Consider the following 22,415-nt stretch of genomic DNA (forward strand, 5'->3'; position numbering starts at 1 on the left):
TGACATCCTGGTCAATCGCTTGGCATATTTCCTACCACGTCATTTCCTAGATGAACAAATATACAGAGACCATTCTCACACTGAGTATAAAAGAACAAAAAAATAAATAAACCCAGATCAACATACTTTTTTTAACTCTCCAATTTCAACTGTAACAATTGAAAAAGCAGCTAAATCTGGTACTTTACCTAATCACAGCAATTTTTTAGGTCTTTAAAGCTACAGTGTGTAATTTTTTAGCGACATCTAACGTTCAGACTGCAGACCGCAGCAACATGAACATCTCCCCCCCACCGCTTCTCCCCCCCAACAGTACGGCGAGCGTTACGGGACAAAATGTCTTCCAGGACGTCCGCATCACCTACCTTCTCAAGTGATGAGGTTTGTTTACATAGATCATTTTAATATTGCCATCTATTGTTCAGTACCGTCTCAGTTCATCTCTCTCAACTTGCCGTAGTTACTTTCGAGAGTAATGGGCGATCTCGCAATCGCTAGTTTGTTGGCTCTGCGCTGCCGTAGCGCAAAGATGTCTGCCTCCATGGCTGCGAGACCCGCTCCTATGTAATTATAAATAATGAATTCTAAGGCAACGCAAATATTAAGGTTAAGAGGCTGAGCTCGTAGATGATGATAAATAACATAGTTATGTATAATATATTACATTTCTGACTGTATATCCCTGTAATTATTACACACTGTAGCTTTAAAAGATGAAGGAGCTTGAATAATTATGAGTTATTTTCAGGAGTTTAAGTACATATTCCCCTATGCTTTTATCAATATTGACCTTGCAAAATAATTTTTGTTTGTAATTAAGAATGCTGGTCCTGAAGTTGCATACATAATTCATGCAAATAATGAAGCATCTACACTGTTTTAGGGAAAGATGGATGCTGGAGTTAATCTACTGAACAGAGTGAAAAAATATAAAGTAATTTGTGCTCAATTAGCATCTGAAAACTACTAGCGTTTGTCTTTTCTATAAATGATAGCTAATGCAAGTTTAAAAAAACTGATAAGTAAATATTAACAATATTAAAACTATGTTTCTAATGCTCGAAACATCATTTTTTTCTTTTTTCAGAAGTAAGTTGAGTTAATTGTTTTCATTCTGTCTTAAGCTAAAACAATTATTTAAAAGTTCTCTCTAATTACCATAATAAGTTCAAATCAATTGTTATCGTACCTCAAGAATCTCGTACTGGCCCATGCCTAGTGCATGATAACTTCTTTTCCTCGTCCCCATTTTTTTTGGTTTCATGTTGTATAAGAGCTCTGGCGGCTGCTGTATCTAACCTATGTGGTCTGAATACAGATATTGCCCCTAACTCTTAAAGCAAAGTTGACATGCCGCTGAAAATATTGGTTTAGTTAAACACACCAGGTCAGAGCATACATGCACGCACATAAACACACACGCACACGCACCAAACCTGTGTGTAGATCCAGGCTACAACGCAATCAAATGCATTTTTTTAAAACATACCAATTAAAAAAAACACTTTCTACTTATTTGTAACATTTTAAACACAAAACCAGCCAATCACCAGGGTTCTGGTCACACAGGAGTGAAAGAGACCCACTAAAATGACAACGCCCAGGTAAAAAATACGGCTGTATTGCAAAAAGTCAAAGCTGTATGATATGATCAAAACACTTAGCTAGCTAGTGCTTCGACCCAAAAAGGCGATAGTCCACCAAATATCACTTGTTGGTTACTGCTACTCTACTACGACCACAAAGATCTTTAGGGTAAACATGGCATCCGAGCAGTTTAGTATCTGTTAAGCATATGTCTGTGTCAGAATCAGAGGAAAGAGAGAAAGCAGAGAGTTTAGTGTGTGATTATGTGTTTTCCACTGATCAGACAGAGAGTCATGGCTTTGAGGACATGCTACACAGCCCGTGGCTACCTACAATACAACACCACAACTGCAACAACACCCCACTCACAACCAGCAAGCTACAAGTAAACCCTGTGTACATGAGGAAAGTGTGTGGTTTTGGGTTCCAGTGTCGTTTGCTTCCCAGAAGGATGTGCTTCTATATAAAGAGAGTCATTTTCAGCCTCTCATGCTGTTCTAGCTTGGCTCAATAAAGCGTTAATTAGACAGGGTTTTTTTTTTTTTTTTCATTGCCGCGTGAAGTCTGGAGACATTTGGCAAAGCACCCACTAAGGTGGGGGGAGGGAGGTTTGGAGGGCACACATGGACTGTGTCATGTGGGAGCTGACCGGCAAGCCAGGATGGAAGAGAGAAAGGAATCACACAAGAGTGAGTGAATCACAAGGAGTCAAATCTCATCAGCTGTCGGGGTTCAGCTGTGTTTCGATGTCAACCCGACAGATTGGACACTTCCTGCTGGTAGCCAGCCATTGGTCCACACAGCCCTGGTGGAAGAGGTGCATGCAGGGCAATCGCCTGGAAGACATAGAGACAGCAGAGTGGATTCATATAGACTCCCTTAATGAACATAGTTACGTGAGAGTTAGAAACCTCTAAAGCCAGGGGAAAAACATTTGTTTATTCGGGCATAGAGGTTGCTTCTGTTCAGTCGTCATTCTTCACCCACTTACCTCTCAGACAGCTGGGACCCCTTATGCTGAAAACCAAGCCGCTTTCTTACCCCCAGGGTGCTGTTCTTATTCCCCATAAGATTATGTTTCCAACTTGGTTTGAGTTTCATGTCCATGTGCATCATTCTTTAAGGAATAGATCCACACTCTGAAGTTTGTAAAATATACGAATTTCAGTGTCTGTAAAATATAACCCATTTTAATTTTTTTGTCCTGAAGTTTAAAAAGTAGGTGGCAAATAAAGCACAAATACTTTTGCCACAGAAAACAAGCCAACATTTTGGATAAAGAGATGGAATAATAAAGAGAACCAGGAATTTAATTGACATGTGTTGACACACATTATAATGTTTCAGTGCAGAAAAACATAAAAATATATTTCATAAAGCTGCTTTCACTTGTTAATAATCAGTTATGGAAATGCTTTAGCATTAAATCAAAGTTTTAATTTTCCATATCCATGCAGAAAAGATTTTTCTTTACTTTTATTTTCTCATCAAACAGTGACTTCCTGTAATATTTCAGCTGTAGTAGTTCATTTGTGGCCGTGCGTCTAATTTTAAGGCACATTCAGAACAAAAAGATTTTGTTCATGATGAAAAAAGATTTAAAATAAAGTGTCATTGATTTTTACTGAGATGGATAAATTGAGGGATTGGAATTGGGTCATTTCTTGCTCATCGTCAGCTACATCTGCTTCTGTAGTTGCCTAGCAACCGTATAGAGCAAAGCATCATTCAGTGAAAACTGAGCAACCTGTCGGCTTTACACTTCTACCAACTTTGTGCATCTCATTTCCATTTGGCTCCCAGAATTACAATCTAAGATTTATGAACAATTTGTTAATAGATAAAGCAATCATTTGACATTTATGGATCTCCTGGTTTAGTTCAAGAGGGACAAAAGAAAACTTTTCTAATTATTTTGCAGTTATAGAGCGTCACCTACCTGACATCCTCTCCATCCTCCAGCATGGACAAACAGATAGTGCACTTCTCATCCACGTCTGTTTCCTCCTCCTCCTCTCCAATCTTTAGTTGCAGAGGTTTTCTCTGTTAGCAGATCAGATCCCACAGAGATAAAAGCATATTTCACACTAATCTAAAATAATAATGCTTGTGCCTCTTTGTTGGTCCGATTATCTGCAATACCTTCTTGTATTTGTGTGGAAAAGTGAATCTTTCTATTGTTGTCTGGACTGCTCCCCTGCTGACGCTTCCCAGTCGGTCCTCAAGCTGCAACAGCTCCTGTTCAAACAGGACATGTTAATTAGGATGATAACATACTATTAAAAAACAGAAATAGTACAATAAGGGGAGAATTTTTCTTATTTAAAGTGAAGACAGACAAAGCTGATTAGAAACAGACCACTACTTAAGAATGCAAAGCAAGTAGATATTGATATTCACTGTTTATACATTTCAAAGTTGAAGGTTTTACCTCATAACTTTCCCGCACAGCTGTGGCGTGCCTTGAAGGATTTAAACTCTGCAGGGCCAACAGATGCAGCTGAGGATATGGGTAATTTCTAATTTCATGAACAACCTGAAAAAGAAAAAAAAAAGCATTAACAGGATTAGATTAACTCAAATTTAGTTGACAAAAAATGGAAGATGTTGCCATAGATGTAGTCTATTACAAGGTTTAGCTAGCTTAAAGACAAACATAAGTATCACATACTGGGATACTTATACAAAAAAAAGGAAAAAAATCAAACTATATACTGTAAACAGTCAGTGAGTTGGTGAATAGCTTAGCAGTTGCAGAACAGAGAAGAGTAAAACAGTAAAAACACACAACCTGTTCAATAAATTCATATTCCGTAGCTTTCGTGATGGACCAATCTTCATCTTCCGTCTTAGATTGATAAACATTTAAAGATCGCTGCAAACCTAACGCTATCAATACGAACAGTTTCAGTCCTAAATTAACTCATTTACAACTTTGTACTTCTGAAGTTTTCCTTGTTTCTTGCCTGATTTTTGGGGGGTATTTCTGGCATGTGATCTCTATGTTATTTTGATAGTTGCTGAAAAGTAAGTTTCTAATTCTATAATTTAATTCTTTAGTGTGTCTTTATTCAGTGATATCTTTCTGAAGGTTGCTGCTCAGTTTTACTTTGTGTGGTGAAGGGTTTAATTATGTCATACGTTACTATAGTCCCTTTAGGTCAGGAGCATACACTGGGACAAAATATATATTTTTGTTTTTTTGTTAAGTCAGGACATTTCATATTTCACAAGAAACTAACAAGAGGTCCTCATAGGGTCCACTCCTCAGGGTCAGCATGGCTAAGAATAGTAACTATGATCACTTTAAATCTCAAATAAAGATAGGTTAAACACTCTGTGCAAAGAGAATGATCAAGAACAAGCTCCTATTCACAGCCCAGCTGCAAGATTCTGGAAAATCTGAAGACGTGAAAGTGACACCTGACTAACCCCAACACTAAGTGCATTGCAATAATCAAGATGGGTTGTAATAAAGGCATGGCCTAATTTCCTTAAGTCATGTCTGGTTAGCACTACGTGATGCTTAGCTGTATGTCTTAGGTGAAAGAAAACCTTTACTTAGAGCAGAATTAATCTGAGGATCAAAATTTAAGTCAGACTCTAAAATCATCTAAAATCATTCCCAGATTTACAAAAGACTACTTTAGACAACGTTTAAGAGCACCAACGTTCAAGGAAAGAGAGCAAGTAGTAGAACTAAAAATGAACACAATGACCTCAGTTCTTCTTTCAATGAAATGTAAAAAAAAATTAGACAAAAGCATTTAATTATTGACACAGCCAAACACAAAAGAACAAGATGGTGGTTTTCCTTTAAGAAAAAGATGTTAAATCATTGGTAGGTGAAGTGCCTAAACAAGGACTCCCAGGCAGGTAGAAATATAGATGACTTATAGAAGAAGCTTCTGTTTCATACCTGAAGAAGTTGTCATTGGAAAAATAAAAAACTAAATAACAATTGTATGAGATTGCAAAGGAACAAAATAACCTACATCCATCCTGGATCTTTTCCATGGCATTGTTATGTGGTTGGTATTGCTGGTGTTGTGCTCCTATTTTTGCCTTTGTTTGTTATATTTTTGTCATGGATATTTCACTTCTACTCTGCTTACACAAGCTGTTCTGGACAACTAGTGCAACAAAAGCAGCTACAGCTAAAGTCATTGCATTTTATGATGATCTGACAACACGTTTTAAAGGAAGAGGGCATCAAATCCTGTAAGTTTTTTTTTGCATTACCTATCATCAGCCATGGTCAGTTGTTGTTGTGTTTTTAGATTTGAATCCTTGTTTTACATTCTTAATACTCATCAACCAGATAAAAAAGAGAATAACAGAGAAACCAACAGTACCACTTGGGCAGATGATGTGTTCCTGGGGAAGTGGTGCATTCGAGGGGAGGTCAGGTAATGCTGATAGTGCTGCGGAAGCTGCTGGAGTTGGTACTGAGGAGGGAGAGCAGCATCTACACTGAGATCCCTGAAGAGAGAGAGGAACAGATGAGTGGGACTAAATCAGCATTATTACTCTTACAAGACAGATGGGCACAGAGAGGAAAATATAGAATAATTTCTCAACTCAGAAGGATTCTAGTTAATCCCAGATGAGGACTCACCAGTCGGTGCCTTCAGCCAGGTATCGTTGCTGCTGTGTTATTGGCTGAGGAACATGGATGGGAGGGGAGTATTCATAACCTGAACGCAACCGATGAGAATTCAAAGGAATACGCTCCTGGGTTCTTCTGAAATTAGATTAAAAGGCGTTTTTTCTTTAATTGAATTTCTAAGTATTTGCATGTGAATTTGCATGCTATACCATCAGTACCTGGATGAGTGGGGAAGGATCCTGCGCTGCTGCGCTTCAAAGAGCTGCTGCTGGATGAGGTATTGCTGGTGTAAGGCCTGAGGTAGGAATGAAGGCCCTGACACGTCCTGAAACTGAGGCGGTGCAGGTAGGGCAGTGAGTGTCGGGTGGTGTGCGGTGGGTAGGTGGGCAGCCAGGCCCGCCTGCGGGGTCTGGCCGGCGTGTCCGAGAGGGAACTCTGCTGAGATGGGAGCCTGGGGTGCGCCCAGGTGAAAGTGTCGGCAGGAGGTAGCATGGCTGTGCTGATGCCTGCTGAAGTGCGCTCCTATGTGAAATAAAGGCAAATCGATGAGAGAGAACAAGACTGTGATCTTTCACACTGAGAAAGAGACAGAGTGAGAGCTCAAAAAAGATATATATGATGAAAAAAGAAGAAATCAGACTCAGAATAAGAGACACTAGGACTGAGAGGACTAAAATCTAAATTTTACTTATACTCACCAGAAAAAAAACAGAGTTGGGAAGTAACTTGTTATGTTTGGTTAATTACATAAATTTGAACAAGTTTTTTTTTAAGTGCTTTTAGGAGTAGTTGCAGGTTACTGTACCTTACACGTTTACTTAAGTAATATTCTTGCGATAGTATCACTACTCTTACTTGAGTAAAAATTCTGGTTGTTCTACCCACTATGAGTAACTATAGCAATAAAGACAAACAGAGCAAACAGTGGAAGTTCTTTATTCTTTCCTAACAAACAGCTACACTTGACAGTTGAATGATGAATTCAGACTAGTATTTCAGATAACATAGAATAGAAAAAAGTAATAATAAATAAAAATGTACTGAATGATCATTTATTAAAATAAAACAGTGATTTAGAAATTTTTTAAATAAAAAAAATATTCTTCAAAACAAAATGTTCCAGACTCAAAAGTTTTTCTAAAAAAAATGTAGTTAAGGAGCTCCATCAGGCTTACTTGTTATATATATATATATATATATATATATATATATATATATGATTTCCATTTTTTTTATATTAGTGTTTTTTATTATTAATTTTGTCAATTTTCAATTAATTTACTGCCAGCTGATTTTTTTTTAATGGAAGGGTATCTAAAGTTTCAAGCACAACTGTATGCTGACATTTTGATGTAGACAACCGTTTTTCCTATTTGAATCTGCTATTATCAAATTATGTTATTAAGTTATTAATAATTGTGTTTTTTGTTTTTTTTTGCAAATAACTGCCCGTCTGATTACATCATTTTTACACATAACACCATTTGTTTTAAATCAAACAACTTAGAGGACTACTTTCTACTTCTACTTGTGTAAAATGATGTTAAGGTAGTTCTACTTTAACTTGAGTGTAATGTTTGCGTACTCCACCCACCTCTGGAACCATGTTAACCAGTATAATATAATCTATTATGGGATATTTCAAACGACATTTAGCTGCAGTCTAAAGCAAGTAAGCTGCATGGATTTTAGCTCTACTGTGTATAATGAAAGTTATTTGAAGGAACATTAAACAAATTATTCTCATAATAACCTAATAACAGTGATGTTTTGCCCCCAACAGCTGTTAATATCAGAGACAGAAAAGTAATTAGACGGATGGAGTCAAAGTCAATCAATACAAATTACTCTCAGCACAAAGAAATTTGGACTGTAGAGAGCTTACAGTAAAAAAGCAACACGAAAAAAAAAAACAGTGTTCTGGACAAGAATAAGGAGGGTGGTCTGCTCATGATAGTAGGCCTCACCAGCAAGCATACTTAGACTGTTTTCATGCTTAATTTGTCTATAAGCATCTGTTAAACCGTAATATAGAGTGACAGTGTATGTCTAATGTGTCCATGATGAAGGGATTACTTCTGACTCTGTTTTTCTAATACATTTCATAATTGCATCCAAATTAATTTAACAGCAGAGGACTAATAGTGCACATGTGCCTCTTTTCATACCCCTCCATCTGTAATTTCAGTTTTGTTCCCATTAAGACACTTTTCAGTTCAGTTTAATTCCCTTTGAAGTTCCTTACGAGCAATGGGTTACACATAAATGAGTGTTGTATTGTTTAATAGTATATTTCAGATTTTTTTAAATTGCAGACCATTTATGTAGAGTTTGGTTTTTGATGAACTAGGGAACTTAACGATCGCTGAGAGAATGAAAATAACTAAATCGTATTTTCTCACAGTAAACATGAAATGGATTATAGAAAATCTCCTTAAATATTTCGATTTTGATAGGCATGAAACATAACAACCTCTAAATGCCAAATGCAGATGAGTTTGTGAAATGGTGAGTGAAATTAATGAACTCAAAATCAGTGTCAGATTTGCAGTTCGGACATGGTTTTAAGACCATTTAAGAGCTGATATCAATTAGCTGTGCTTGTTTAAGTGAAGTCATTGATTTCTAGATTAGTTAACTGCATGATGAAACATTTAAGGTAAGGAAAAGTAATCAAGACAAAATAGAACGAAGGAAAAGTGCTCTGGAAGCATTTTTTTTTTATAATTAGCTCCTATTAAGCAGTAAAACTTATTAAAATCTTACTCTTTTTTTTTAAGGGCACTCTAGACAATGAATATAGGCTGTTGAAATTTTAATAAACGACACGAATAAAGGAAAAATTAGCAGCACTAACTTAAAGCAACGTAACAAAATTACATTTCAATTATTTTGTAAGTTAAGTTTTTTTTGTTATTTTCTGTCTAATGTTAATGATTTTGTGTGTGTCTGTGTGTGTATGTTTGAGATGTAAAGTATCTCATGTATGTATCTGTATTCACAGCATGTTTCTTTGAATTTTATTGTATTTTTGTTCTCTAACCTTTAACTTCCTCTTATAAATCCATGCAGTTAATTAGTTTTAACATTTACCTAACTCTGCAAAAACGTGTTATGATAAATTATGAGTATTTTCTGTGACTTTGTAGTTCTGTTGTTGCTGATTTTCATTTTCTTGCCATTTTTAGTCAGTTTAGTAATTTTGACCACTGTTCTTAATGGATATGAAGATCTAGGAACCTAGAGTATAAGCACTGTCTGTCCGCTGATGGACATTTTAAAGGATCTCTTTGTGGAGATTATAAAAAATGTTTGAACTCCAAAGCCAGGATAAATCGTTATTTAATTACTTATTTTCTCAGAGTATCAAACAAAGAAATGTAGTCTTTTAGCTAAAGTCCATCTAAGGTAAATTTAATCAGACATATGCAGGTTATTTTGGACAACCTATGCTAATTAGGTGCTGGATGTTAATTCATATTAAAAAGACCCTAAGAAAAAGCAAATATTCACGGGCCTTAAAAGAATAACAACTTTGTGTTTGATTATTTCTGACATATTTACAGGCTTTCACTTCATTGCATTTAGCCTCAGGACAGAGAAGCCAGTGAACCCAAAAAAGGCACAGTCAAACATTTGGCTGAGGAAGTAGAGCAGAAATGGCTCACTGATAGTCTAGATTGGGTACTCCTTTCTGTACATCAGTTTTATTTGTGCATGTGTGATATTGTTTTATATCTGAATATGTAATAATGTAGAGCCATGAGGACTAAAGGCCCTGATGATACATTTTTCCTTTGACTTTACAGAACCAGAACCTTTTATTGGCAGAAAACAAACCATCCACCCAGAAACTCAGTCTTAGAAATTCAGCCATCCCAGAACAGCACTTGCGCAGACAGCCCCTCCCCCACAGTGTAGCTGCAGCATGGCTTCCCTGTGTGAGTGACAGTGGATTAGCCCCGCCCACTTGCGACTGCTGGCTGACATGAAAGCTGCCTTATCTCCTCCAGCTTCCATCACTGCAGCTCACACCTCCTTTATAAGCTAATCATCCCCTGGATATCTTCCATCCATCTTGTGACATAATAAAAACCGCCTCACCTGATGATCTCACTGATCAGTGAACTCACAGGCACATGCTGCACTGCAAACCTGCACCACATATTACATTGCTGGTTAAATGAGGACACAGATAAGTTGTTGCTGTCGGAGCACAGCCACTGCAGAGGAGCATGTGCATTACAGCTGTTGAGTTATTTAAAACTCTGTTGCTGGAGTTTGTAGAGAAATGTGCTAAGCTTGCAAGCCTGCATCTCAAGCTCCCCTTATGCCTGCACATAAATAATATCTGAAACCCTGAACTACATAGAGTGGTGAATATTGCAGCCCAGACAGCATTTGGCTCCAAGTTCTAACACTTTATATTTGGGGTTGTATCTTTAGATTGTGCATCTAAATGCTCCATAGATTAAATCTCAATTTAGGATGCAAAGTTGAAAACAAGTTAGAAGCAGAAAGTGACATTTTTGGTATACAACACCAATCAGTGGTGCTTGCTATGATGATTTCTCCCAGTTCGTCGATTTTCTTCTGTGTTCTAATTAAGCTCAACGCTCCCAGCCATTAGACTGTGATGACAGTCTAATCAAATACTGTTTACACTATTTTAGCTCCTGTAGTTTAAATAAATGTTACTTAATGTTGGGCAATTTATAATTCAAAACCTATCAGGTTTAGTCTAAGCTAAATTGATTTTCTCTCCTTTTCATCTTCAGAAACCTGCTGGTTCGTAAAAGCTTATGTAGAAATTGTGAGAAGGTCTGTTGCATTTTCCAGGAAAGTTGGTTGGGAGTTTCTTTATTTCTTTTAAAACCCATACAAATTATAAATATTAATTTGAAATACTCTTCAGTTTTGCAGTTTTACAAATTCTCTTTCATTGATAACATATTCAGCACCTTAAAAAAGCCTCTTATCCAAATGCTATTGTAAGTCATTCAATGACACTGATCTGTCTTCTCATTTTTTGTTGTCTAATCTATATGTTAATTTTTAAAATGTGGGAATGAAGATATCTTGCTTGGTTATGAAAAAATAAAAAAAGGCTACCTACTGAACTTTTCCACATTCTGCCAGACTTTAAACAGATTTATTTTTCACAGATTTTATGTGATACACCAACAAACCAGGTGGTTTTTCACAGGGTTTCTTAACCCTGGCCCCTGAGGCCCCACTTCATGTTTTAGATGTCTCTACTATTAGGTGGCTTTTGTGTTACTTCAGAAAACATTTTGTCCCACTCCAAATGAGTGTAAAATTTACTCTGTAGGTGGTGACAGATTTTCATAGTTTTTTTTTTTTTTTTTTTTCAGAATTTTACTCGTGTTACAAAACAAGAAGACTCTTTCAGAGATTGGTTGAAATCAACACATTATAGAGTAGAAGTTACACTGCATGGCTGTAAAATTTTACAATTATTAACTCCAACACTTGAGCAGATTTACACTCAGTATATTTGTAAATACTCCATTTAGTGTTAAGTAGATAAACTCCCATTTTTAACTGTGTACTCAAGCACATCTGATTCAATTGGCTGCAGTACCTCCTCAGCAGCAATCAAGTGCTGCAAAGGCCTGTTAATCATCTTTTCATTCAAGCCAGGTGTGTGGAGGCAGGGAAACGCCAAAAACATGTAGGACAGTGGGCCCTGAGGACCAGGGTTAAGAAACTTTACTTTATCAGATTAGACCAGAGCTGAACATTACCTTTAAAACATACTTTTAGTTCAGTGACAATTGGGGGGGTCGATATCATGTTATGGGACTCTTCTTCTGCGGGAACAAAGGAGTCAACAGGAAGACGACTGGGTCGGATGCCAACTTTCCAGCAGGACTACAACTGTAAACATACAGCCAGGGGTTCGATGAAATGCTTTAGACCAAAGCGGGCATGGATCTGTTAGAAGGGTCCAGTCTAGGTTCAGCCTAAAATCCAATTCAATCTGTGACAGAACTTAAATGGTCAGACATTGCTGGGCATTAATGTGAAAAGACGATTCATCCATACATCAAAAGACTTGAAGCTGCAAATGCAGTGGAAGCTGAAAAATGAGAGAAAATTTTCCCTCTCTGATGTCGGTTCAATCATATACCATATCAAAATACATGGCTTGTAATCATGAAGAAGTTTTATGGGTTTTTCTAAGTCTTTGTGTATTAATATCTCCCTAATGTAGTGGTATATAACCCTTTTAATGTTCTCTTTCATTAAGACAAGAACAGTGATAAAATCTGATTAACTCATGACAAACTACTTCTAGTTTGAATCAAACTGGAGTCTTTGTGCTTCAGCTGCCCTGCATGTTCATTGTTTATTACAGCGGTAATCACCGTTTTTGTAAATAATTCCGTTTTAATCTATTACCTGCATTTATCCCAGATTATGGACAGAATACCTGAAAAGTTCTAGGTAGAATGACAGGATTTTGTTAGAAAACAACTCTTCTGACTGCACAAAGAAAGGAGGTAACCCATAATTAAAGCATAATTTGATTTATGCCCCGCCCAATACCCTGGATGCACTGTTCTTAAAAAATAATCAGCACCTCCATTTATGAAATTAAATATTTTAACTTCAAGAACAGACCAATAATTCACCAATAAACCCAAGTTTATCTTTCATTTCATTAGGACACATTGTGTTAAACTACACCAGGAATGTATGGCTTTTAAAGGCAGTAATAAACTCCTTAGAAACAAGTAGGTAACTTATCAGTTAAAAAATGTTTTAAAGCTTAATTTTGCATTTTAAAAATTAAATAAAAAACATTATGATTATTGTAGTCATTAAAAAAGTATACATTTGCCAAATTTTAGAACGATGTGCTATTTTAATTATTGGTATTTTCTAGAGAATGTAATGTGCTATTAAGGAGAGTGTAGGGCTGTATTAAAGAAAAAAATATTTTACTATTGTGAAACAGCTCACTAATTCCTAAAATTAAATCAATTTAATCATAAATCAATTCAATAAATTTTCCACTGTTCTTAAAGCCACCATTAACTACTACTACTTTAATAATTTGCTGCTGAATGTTAATACAAGTATCAATGCTGTATAACCACACAGCCAAAACAATCAATTCTAAAACGTGAGAAATTGTATTATTATTATTATTGTTAAGGCTAAATTGCAATTATGTAAGACGTTTTGGTATTCAGGAAATGGTGACAAGAAAACACCTTATGACCCAAATTTGCCAAAATATACAGTGAGAGCAATATCTAAAATGTACACTCACACAGAACAAATGTTTAAGTCCCATGTGTTTAAACCGTTAAGCACTCTTAGGACGGTGAGAAAGAAATGGGATCACCAGGTTCTTCAAACAATGTATAGACAAAGTCTTAATGCCTGCGAGTTGTTTAGGACCTCTCCTAACTAACGTAGAAAATTATCTCATTCTGACTATTAAGCATGATGGAGGAGGTGTGATAGTGTGGGCTCTTCTGAAAGGCTTTACAAATCATGATTAAGTGCAGAGTTTTATGACAAGTTTATAAAACCTACCGGGATCATTTTCTACAGAAGACAGTCTGAAGAGATTCAGTGTTCCATGAGGTTTCAAATAATATATATATATTTTTATTTATTTATTTTTTTACACATATACACACACACTCTGCCTGGCCAAAAAGAAAGTCGCCACCTGTATTCAACTAAGCAAATAGGTACGAGCCTCCTACTGGATAACTACTGCATGGGCGATTATCTTTCAGCTGGCAACAAGTTATTTAACCCTAACTGGTGCAATGACTTGCTTCTCATTTCCTAAACAACCATGTTGAAAGACAGATCCCGAGGTCATGGAAAATATGTTAAGTCTGTTTGAGAAGGGTCATTGGCATGCATCAAGCAGAGAAAACATCTAAAGAGATTGCAGAAACTACTAAAATTGGGTTAAGAACTGTCCAACGCATTATTAAAAACTGGAAGGATAGTGGGGACCCATCATCTTCAAGGAAGAAATGTGGCCGAAAAAAAATCCTGAATGATCGTGATCGGCGATCACTTAAACGTGTGGTGTGATCAAATCGAAGAAAAACAACAGTAGAACTCAGGGCTATGTTTAATACTGAAAGTAAGAGCATTTCCACACGTACAATGCGAAGGGAACTCAAGGGATTGGGACTGAACAGCTGTGTAGCCGTAAGACAACCACTAATCAGTGAGGCTAACCGGAAAAAAAGGCTTCAATTTGCTAGGGAGCATAAAGATTGGACTGTGGAGCAATGGAAGAAGGTCATGTGGTCTGATGAGTCCAAATTTACCCTGTTCCAGAGTGATGGGCGAATCAGGGTAAGAAGAGAGGCAGGTGAAGTGATGCACCCACCATGCCAAGTGCCTACTGTACAAGCCTGTGGGGGCGGTGTTATGATCTGGGGTTGCTGCAGTTGGTCAGGTCTAGGTTCAGGCACAGTATGTGCTTAAAGAATGAGGTCAACTGACTACCTGAATATACTGAATGACCAGGTTATTCCATCAATGGACTTTTTCTTCCCTGATGGCACAGGCATATTCCAAGATGACAATGCCAGGATTCATTGGGCTCAAATTGTGAAAGACTGGTTCAGGGAGCCTGACACATCATTTTCACACATGGATTGGCCACCACAGAGTCCAGACCTCAACCCCATTGAGAATCTTTGGGATGTGCTAGCAAGGGCTTTGCGCAGCGGTCAGACTCCACCATCATCAATGCAAGATCTTGGTGAAAAACTAATGCAACACTGGATGGAAATAAATCTTTTGACATTGCAGAAGCTTATCAAAACAATGCCACAGCTAATGCGTTCTGTAATCAAAGCTAAAGGCGGTCCAACAAAGTATTAGAGTGAGTGACCTTTTTTTTGGTGGCAACTTTTTTTTTTGGCCAGGCAGTGTATAATATATATATATATATATATATATATATATATATATATATATATATATATATATATATATATATATTCTCAACATTTTAACTGCAATTAGGATATTTTCTAAATCAATACTTGTAGAGGGTGCTGTTTATGTTGAGTGATCCCCTTAAGACTGATTCCTATTGTAATTCAGCACCAATAAACACCATTGAGCTGATGCATTGAAGACTGCTTTTTTCCCCAATTGTGAAATGATTTAAAGTCAATGATGTAATAAAAAATGGAAAGATCAGTATCAGCCTTTTTTGTTAAATGAGTAAAAGTTTGCATTGCTCCAAAAAACAAAAAAACAAAAGCCAAGTCAGCAAGTTGAGGAGACTCTGTTAAAGATGGCTGAAAAATGAGAGCACATACATAGAGTGAGGGGACTGTCTCGGTGACAGCACAGTGGGCAAGGAAAGAAGGAGGGAACACATGGAAATCAGCAAAAAGCACACTGAAGGTTAAGAAGAGAACTACAGTCTTTATTGGGAAATATTAGTATGAGTGGCACTGTGTGATAATAGTAATAAGAATAATAAAGAACCTACAAAACTATTGTAATACCATGCAAATAAGAGCAAAGACAAAGCCCGACCATGCTCTCTGTATGGTTAACAGAAGAGAAGCAGCATCCAATGAGTAGATGTTTATGCTTACAGCACATTTCAGTACAGCAGGGACATCTCTACACAAAGATTACATTAGAATCTGCTGCTCAATGTGGAAAAAAAACAACAAAAGTATAAAATAAACATGCATTAGGTTCTAATACAAAAACAAAACATAAGGCAGAAAGCCACAACCAAAGAATAAAAAGACATTTTGATTCTAAAAAGGATTTCTACAGCAGTGCAGGATATACACATCCCTGTAAAATGGATAGCATTCTGGAGGTGCTGGAGGATTTGAAAGGAGAGGGTGGGGGGGGGGGGGGGGGGGGGGCGGGGGGGGATAGTGCATGATAGTGGGTTATTTTCAAAAAAATGGCACAATGAGTTAGAGCTGCATCTCGCCAATTTACTGTGAAATCAATTCGGCTAGCAGGAACACAGGCTTGGACACATGGACGGGAGGGGGGTCTATGACCAGCTGTTTGGACAGCAGTTTTAACAGGTGCAGTGGACCAATAAGGGTGAAAGATAACCTCACTTAAATTGTGATGTCAGCACTATACAATGATATCCAAATTATTGCACTGCCTTATAAATATAGCCACTTGCTTTAAGTATAAAACCCCCAGTACAATGCACCTTTTGGATGGAGGCGGTAATCAAACAGTTCGATCAAGCCTGGCTATAATCGAATCCAGGAGGATCAAAATGTATCCACTTTACAGAAATTTACAGCAGAATGTAGTCTATCCACACTGAATGGGAGAATCACAATGACAGCCTGTAGTAAACTCTACAATGGGTTATTTACTAAAGAGCAACATGACAGTTTAAATAAAGACAAACTATTCTCCTACAGAAAAAAGGTGTTATTCTTTAGTCTGTTACACAGAAGGATACGGTATGAGTGGGAGCTCGGTTTGTTTGTCTGTTTTAATGCCAATGTCTTCTTCAGATGGAAAGAGGAAATGAGGAAGAAGGGGGTTCACAATACAGCTAGATGCAGAGAACAGGCAGAGGCTACGGCAGACAGCAGCAGATGATCGTTAGCTACACAATGGAGGGGGACAAAGGTCTGAGAAATGCGGAATGTAGAGCCAGCCTCGATACTATGGAACAGGAAAAAAGAACACAAATAAAAGCACAATGAAATCATTGGTGCTACTCCATGTAGTTTTAACAATCAAAACGTCTACTGCTACAACTATTATTATTATTACTACAAAAATCAGCACAGATAGCCTGCTGCCTCTAAGAGGCATATTTAAACGGCCAAATCAAAACATCTGAATCTCACCTTTTTTTTCTGGCCAAATTTAGCACTTATTGTAATATTAGAAATTGAGACATACAAGAAATATATTTCTATTTTTAATTAAGTTGTCTATTGGATCCAGAGGTGCCGTATGGGGGGGAAGTGGGAAGATACCAACGGCCCTGACTCAAAGGAGCCCCAATAGAAGAAAAAAAAAAAGATATGTCCCACTAGATATAAAAATATAAAAAGAAAATCCCGCAAAAAAATGAATGACCTTTCTCTTGTCCCTGATCTTATCCGCATTAAACAGCAAAACAAAGGTTATATTGCCCACCACACCCCCAAACTAAATAGGAATATATTTGTATATGTTTTTATTTTGAGACGGTGCTTTTATAATGTAAACTTTAAAGTTCCTTTGTTGAAAATGTACAGTAGAAAATGACATTGAAAATGTAAATGATATTCTTCTGTGCATCTTTATAGCGGCTTTATAGCTTAATTAATTAATCATCTATTTTTTTTTTTTGGGGGGGGGGGGGCAATATCAATGTCTTTCATGGGGCCCCACATTCCTTTATAATAACTCGTTAAGCACATTCAATGAATGAAACTGAACTGAACTAATGTCAGAAACACGAAAAATTAACGCACTACTGGAACACAAAGAAGAAATAAAGCCCAGGGTCGCTTTATTTTTATTTTGTATCTATTTTTAGACAGATATTTATTGTTTGTTTGGAGCCTGTTAAACTACAATAGGCTAAAGAGAAAATCTTGATAAAACTGGACTGGTATAAATGCGCATATAAACAGGTAAAGCAGACAGCAGCGCGCAAACCACTGAGGACAAAACAAAAGCCTGGAAATCTGACAGCTGCGATTTACAGGCCTAAAGCGAGATAAACCAGCAGCCCCATAACCCTCTTTGGCTTTAGCTGTATTTATTCGGAGTTAAGTTCTTTTTTGTTAGATTCTGTTGCATTTTTAAAGCTGTGCCGCAGCTAGCAGGACGGCTAATGATAGTCTCCGTCGCTTCTATTTTAGTTAGCAGGTGTCCGCTCTGTTTACATCATCTTTACCGATACTAACAGGAAGGAGACGCCGAGAAAATGTCCCGTCGGTGAAGACGGAGTGAAATTTAGAAACGTAAATCTTTTCATACCTCTATTTCTAACTGAGCCGAAGACGGGGAGAACCAGATATCCGACATGGACTAACACCATCCTGGGTCCTTCTTTGTTGTGAGCGCAGCCAGCGAGACAGATGGTCCATGGAAATGATCCCCTGTAGCCCCCCTCCGATCTCCAGCACAATCAAACGGACAGGCTCAGCTGTGAGCGCGCACACAACAAAGAGCACAGCGACCAATCAGCAGCCCGCTTCAGGCTGCACCGTCTGCATTGACACCTTAATCCACCAATGGGAAGAGAGCCCGGGCGGGGATGCTAGATTATGAACAGCCCACCCCTCTTTGACAAGACCATTCAGTAACCTTTCTTTTTTTTTTTTTTTTTTTTTTTTAGAATAGAATAGAATGTAATAGAATATAATAGAATAAAATAAATTAAAATAAAATAAAATAAAATAGAAAAGAATAGAATGGAATGGAATAGAATAGATTACATTAGATAGAATGGAATAGAATAAAATAAAATAGAATAAAAAAGAAAGGAAAAAAATAAAACAGAATGGAATGTAATAGAAAAGAATAGAATAGAATAAAATAGAATAGAATAAAAAATCCCTTTATTGTCCCACAATAAGGAAATTCTGGTGTTTCCGTCAGCCAAAGGATTATAGAAGGAATTAGGGGAATGCAGCCTAGGGCATTGAGCTTGGAATCCAGAGGTTCTGAGTTCAATTACCACTCTGGGTCCCTGAGCAAAGACCTAACCCCACACTGCTCCCTGGGCACCGCACTATGGCAGTTCATTGTGTTGCAATGCACTTGTGACTAGGGGTGTAAATAATAATCGTTTTGTACTGATGCATAGATCCAACAGCCGATGATCCGATGCATCATGTCCTCAAGAGTATTGATTCATGTTTTTTTTTTTCCATCCGGTCTATTTTTATCAATTTGCTCCTGGACGTAATTCTGACTGCTGTGCTGCAGTGGCGCTAAACCTCTTTTGCCCTCCTACCTCGCTTCTTTAGCCACTACCCTTTCCGCTTGCAGTATTTTTTGATGCAAGGCCTTTCAAGATCTATAACACAGAGGTATTATTATTTTTCAGTGAATTAGGTTTTCACAGGCCTAGGTGGAGTACAACTTTGTTACTTCTGTTATTTGCTCTTGTTTCTCAAATAAAATGCATAATGATATTACAGCTTTCATTGATTTATGTCAAATTTGAAACATCGTCTAGCCTGTAAGGTAAAAGAAAGAAATAAAAATAAATAAACACGAATACGTATCGTGGTTTATTCTTGAGTATCAAAAATAAAGGAAATTGATACTTAATCGAATCACCATGATGGGTGTGATTTACTCCCCTACTTCTGACTGTGTAACGACAATGAAAAGTTGGAAAAAAATTGAAAAAAAAGTGGTCACACAAATGTGGACCTTAGAAAAGTGTGTAAGAATAAAATCATTGTGAAGAGTTAAAAAATATTTGAATATATTGAATATTTGGATATTTGAAAGTAGCAGCAACATCAGAGATGTGCAAAATGACAGCAGCATGTCATTTAACTGACTGGAAGGAACTGTGATAACGCTCTCTGGTGCATTTAGGGTGCAGCAGTCTGTCACTGAAGGAGCTGAGCTCTCCAGTTCTGCAACAGCTTCATGCATGGGGTGGGAGACATTTTTCTCTATGTAAATTATTTTTCTTTGTGTAGATTAAACATTACACACTGATCTGATTTGACAAAAACATTTTAGTGTTAAAGCTTTAGAAGTGGGATAAAGTCAAAAGGTCATTATTACACCAAGAGTTTACTTACATGCTGAGAGGACTTTTTACAAGGCAAGATCGGTGGAGGGTAATTACATCTGGGTAAGGGCCCTAAATATGATTACATATATTCTATATTATAACATACACATACTGTAGAATCACAACAGAATGACTGAGATTAAAAATACTAATGCGTTATAAAGGTCCAACCAGAGCAGACCTACATCTAAATGAAAAGCTGATGAAATTTTAAAAACTTTCCTCATAGGTTCCTATTCATAGCCTGACCTTTTTCCAAAGAAGACCTTCAAAAAAGATTTGCAGTAGCAATGCCAGTAATAATAATAATAAGAAAAGGGAATAAACTGTGTCTCCCACTTGACTTATGTTTTAACAGTCAGGAGACATTTGGACTTTTTTTTCTCTGTAGAACAGAAAGCTGTCCTGAAAAAGACTGCCTGAAGTGTAAACCCCGAAGGACGAAGGAACAGATGGACATGGAGAAGCAGAGGGTCAGGAAACTTTTAGCACCATATGTCCCCAGCTCATCTCACACGGCCCTAAACATATAATGCTTTAAGCCTGAGGTGAAACACAATGGACTTTATTACTCCAAGTGAATATTATTGCTCTTGAACTAACAAAAACTCTAACACAAATGTGTAATTTGATCAGTTTCAGGACTTTTTCTTTATTATATTTTATGTATTTACTCTTATTCATTTAGTTTAGAATATTTAGATGCTGTGTAAAAAATATCTTATACCTAACTGTGACATCAAACTAAAAAGTTAACAAGCACAGGACAAAACGTTTGGGTTACTTATTTATTCCAGGGTATGGTGGCACTTAGAACAGTGCCAAATAAAAGAGCTCTCACTCTGAATAGCTGTGGAAATCACTTCCAGAAAATGTGCAGAGCAGAACCTGGGAGTGGCTCCACTCAGCCCTCTGCAAGAGGAAGGAAGACAATTTCTTGCAAGAAAGCATTCACTGCAAGTCCACTGCTTGCTTGAAATAAATTAGCATACAGCTGATGCTCAGCCCCTGGGGTGAAAAGAGCCAGCTAGGCAGGGGCTTCTGTCTAAGGAAAAGTGCCCCTTAGACTGCATTGTATTGCACCTCTGCCTCATTGTGCTCTGTATGTGAAACTCCATATGTCCCCCTAGTGGCAGGTGTTGCAGTATGACCCCTGACCCAGCATGCCATATTGCTGGCTGAGGCTGAAGTTCAATTGTTCACAGTTGTCTAGACTATTTAGGAAAATAAAGGAAAAGTATTGAAACATCTCATTAAGATGGAAGCTGAAAATACTTTCACACATATATAAGTATTGTATCCTGTATGCTCAAAATAAAAAAAAACAGACTAATGCATTAACATTCTAGTGAAGCAATTAATTTACTAACAGATGCATGTTAAAAAACAAATCTGGAATATCCTGAAAAGGTCATTTTTTTTTTGTAAGTTTTCAGAAACTGAAACTTATTTATTGTACTGAATCATTAATAAGAATAAAATATGTAGGGCTGCAACTAACGATTATTTTGCAAATTAATTAATCTGTTGATTATTTTTTCGATTAATAATCAGATAGCCAAAGGTTCCTTAAAAAAGATTTTTTTAGGAAATTAAATCAGGGGAAACTAAAAACTGTTCAACTTAAGATTCAGGATACAGCATATAGAGGATTATTTTTTTTTTACTGAAATGTAAAATGATTCTATATATATATATATATATATATATCTTTCTTAACAATTTTGCTATAATTACTGCACTAAGAGGTTTGCTCTGTCAGCTAAAAGCATATTTTACCATCTCTATACTCCATTTCTCAATTATTTAATTACTTGACAATTATTTCTATCATTGATTAATCCAATTGTTTCAGCCCTAAAAATGTTATTTCCTTCTTTAAAAAAATGCAAATTGGAGCTCCAGTGTCTCCTAATTTGAATATTTGATATAATACCAAAAAATTAAGTTTGCTGGGGAGTTAAGCACAGTAGCGCCAGTCACTGGACCAGCTTTTGGTACCTTTTGCAGTGTGAGCAGGGGCGAGGTCTGAGTGAAAAAGGAAATAAAAATTTTATTCCACTTTCTCCTTCCACTTACCTTTCTATAATTATTGGATAAAGCACTCTTTAAAACCAGCTTATTTAACAGTAACCTTTTGCGACTGAGCACCCTTCTGGAAGGTGTTGGTGATGGCTCATCTGTCAGCTGAGCAGTCTTCACCTTGACAGTTTAGCCTACAGTTTAGACCATTAGAGGCTCAGAAATCCTTTGCAGGTCTTTTTAAACAAATCTTTAAGTCAGTCATCAGTTTTCTGATTTTCAGGAAGTACTTCAATGCCAAAACAGGCAATTTAGCAAAGGACAAATTGTTCGAACTACAAATTCCTACACAACAGCAGGTTTCTTCCTTCTGGTTTCATGCATGTTTCTGACATTCTAATCTAAAAATTG

At 36.9% G+C, this 22,415-nt stretch overlaps 1 protein-coding gene across 3 annotated transcripts; it reads right to left on the reverse strand.

Annotated features, from left to right (window-relative positions):
- Positions 1-2,087: 2,087 nt before the first annotated feature.
- On the reverse strand, positions 2,088-18,382 carry rnf165a (ring finger protein 165a). Of its 3 annotated transcripts, none has more exons than XM_038274952.1 (8): positions 18,200-18,382; positions 6,415-6,718; positions 6,206-6,328; positions 5,943-6,069; positions 4,019-4,123; positions 3,730-3,825; positions 3,527-3,630; positions 2,088-2,423 (listed from the first exon to the last, which is right to left on the reverse strand). In XM_038274952.1, exons 1-8 carry the CDS (start codon positions 18,258-18,260, stop codon positions 2,306-2,308), a joined length of 1,038 nt encoding a protein of 345 aa, XP_038130880.1. In that variant the 5' UTR covers positions 18,261-18,382; the 3' UTR covers positions 2,088-2,305. The 3 variants fall into 3 exon arrangements, with proteins under 3 accessions (XP_038130880.1, XP_038130879.1, XP_038130881.1); XM_038274951.1 differs by having other exon boundaries at positions 6,206-6,331; positions 18,200-18,381; XM_038274953.1 differs by lacking the exon at positions 18,200-18,382 and adding an exon at positions 11,965-12,393 and having other exon boundaries at positions 6,206-6,331.
- Between the last annotated feature and the right edge of the window lie 4,033 nt (positions 18,383-22,415).

The sequence above is a fragment of the Cyprinodon tularosa genome, unplaced genomic scaffold, assembly GCF_016077235.1.
Source record: "Cyprinodon tularosa strain WSP-4 unplaced genomic scaffold, ASM1607723v1 ctg94, whole genome shotgun sequence".
Taxonomy (NCBI): domain Eukaryota; kingdom Metazoa; phylum Chordata; class Actinopteri; order Cyprinodontiformes; family Cyprinodontidae; genus Cyprinodon; species Cyprinodon tularosa.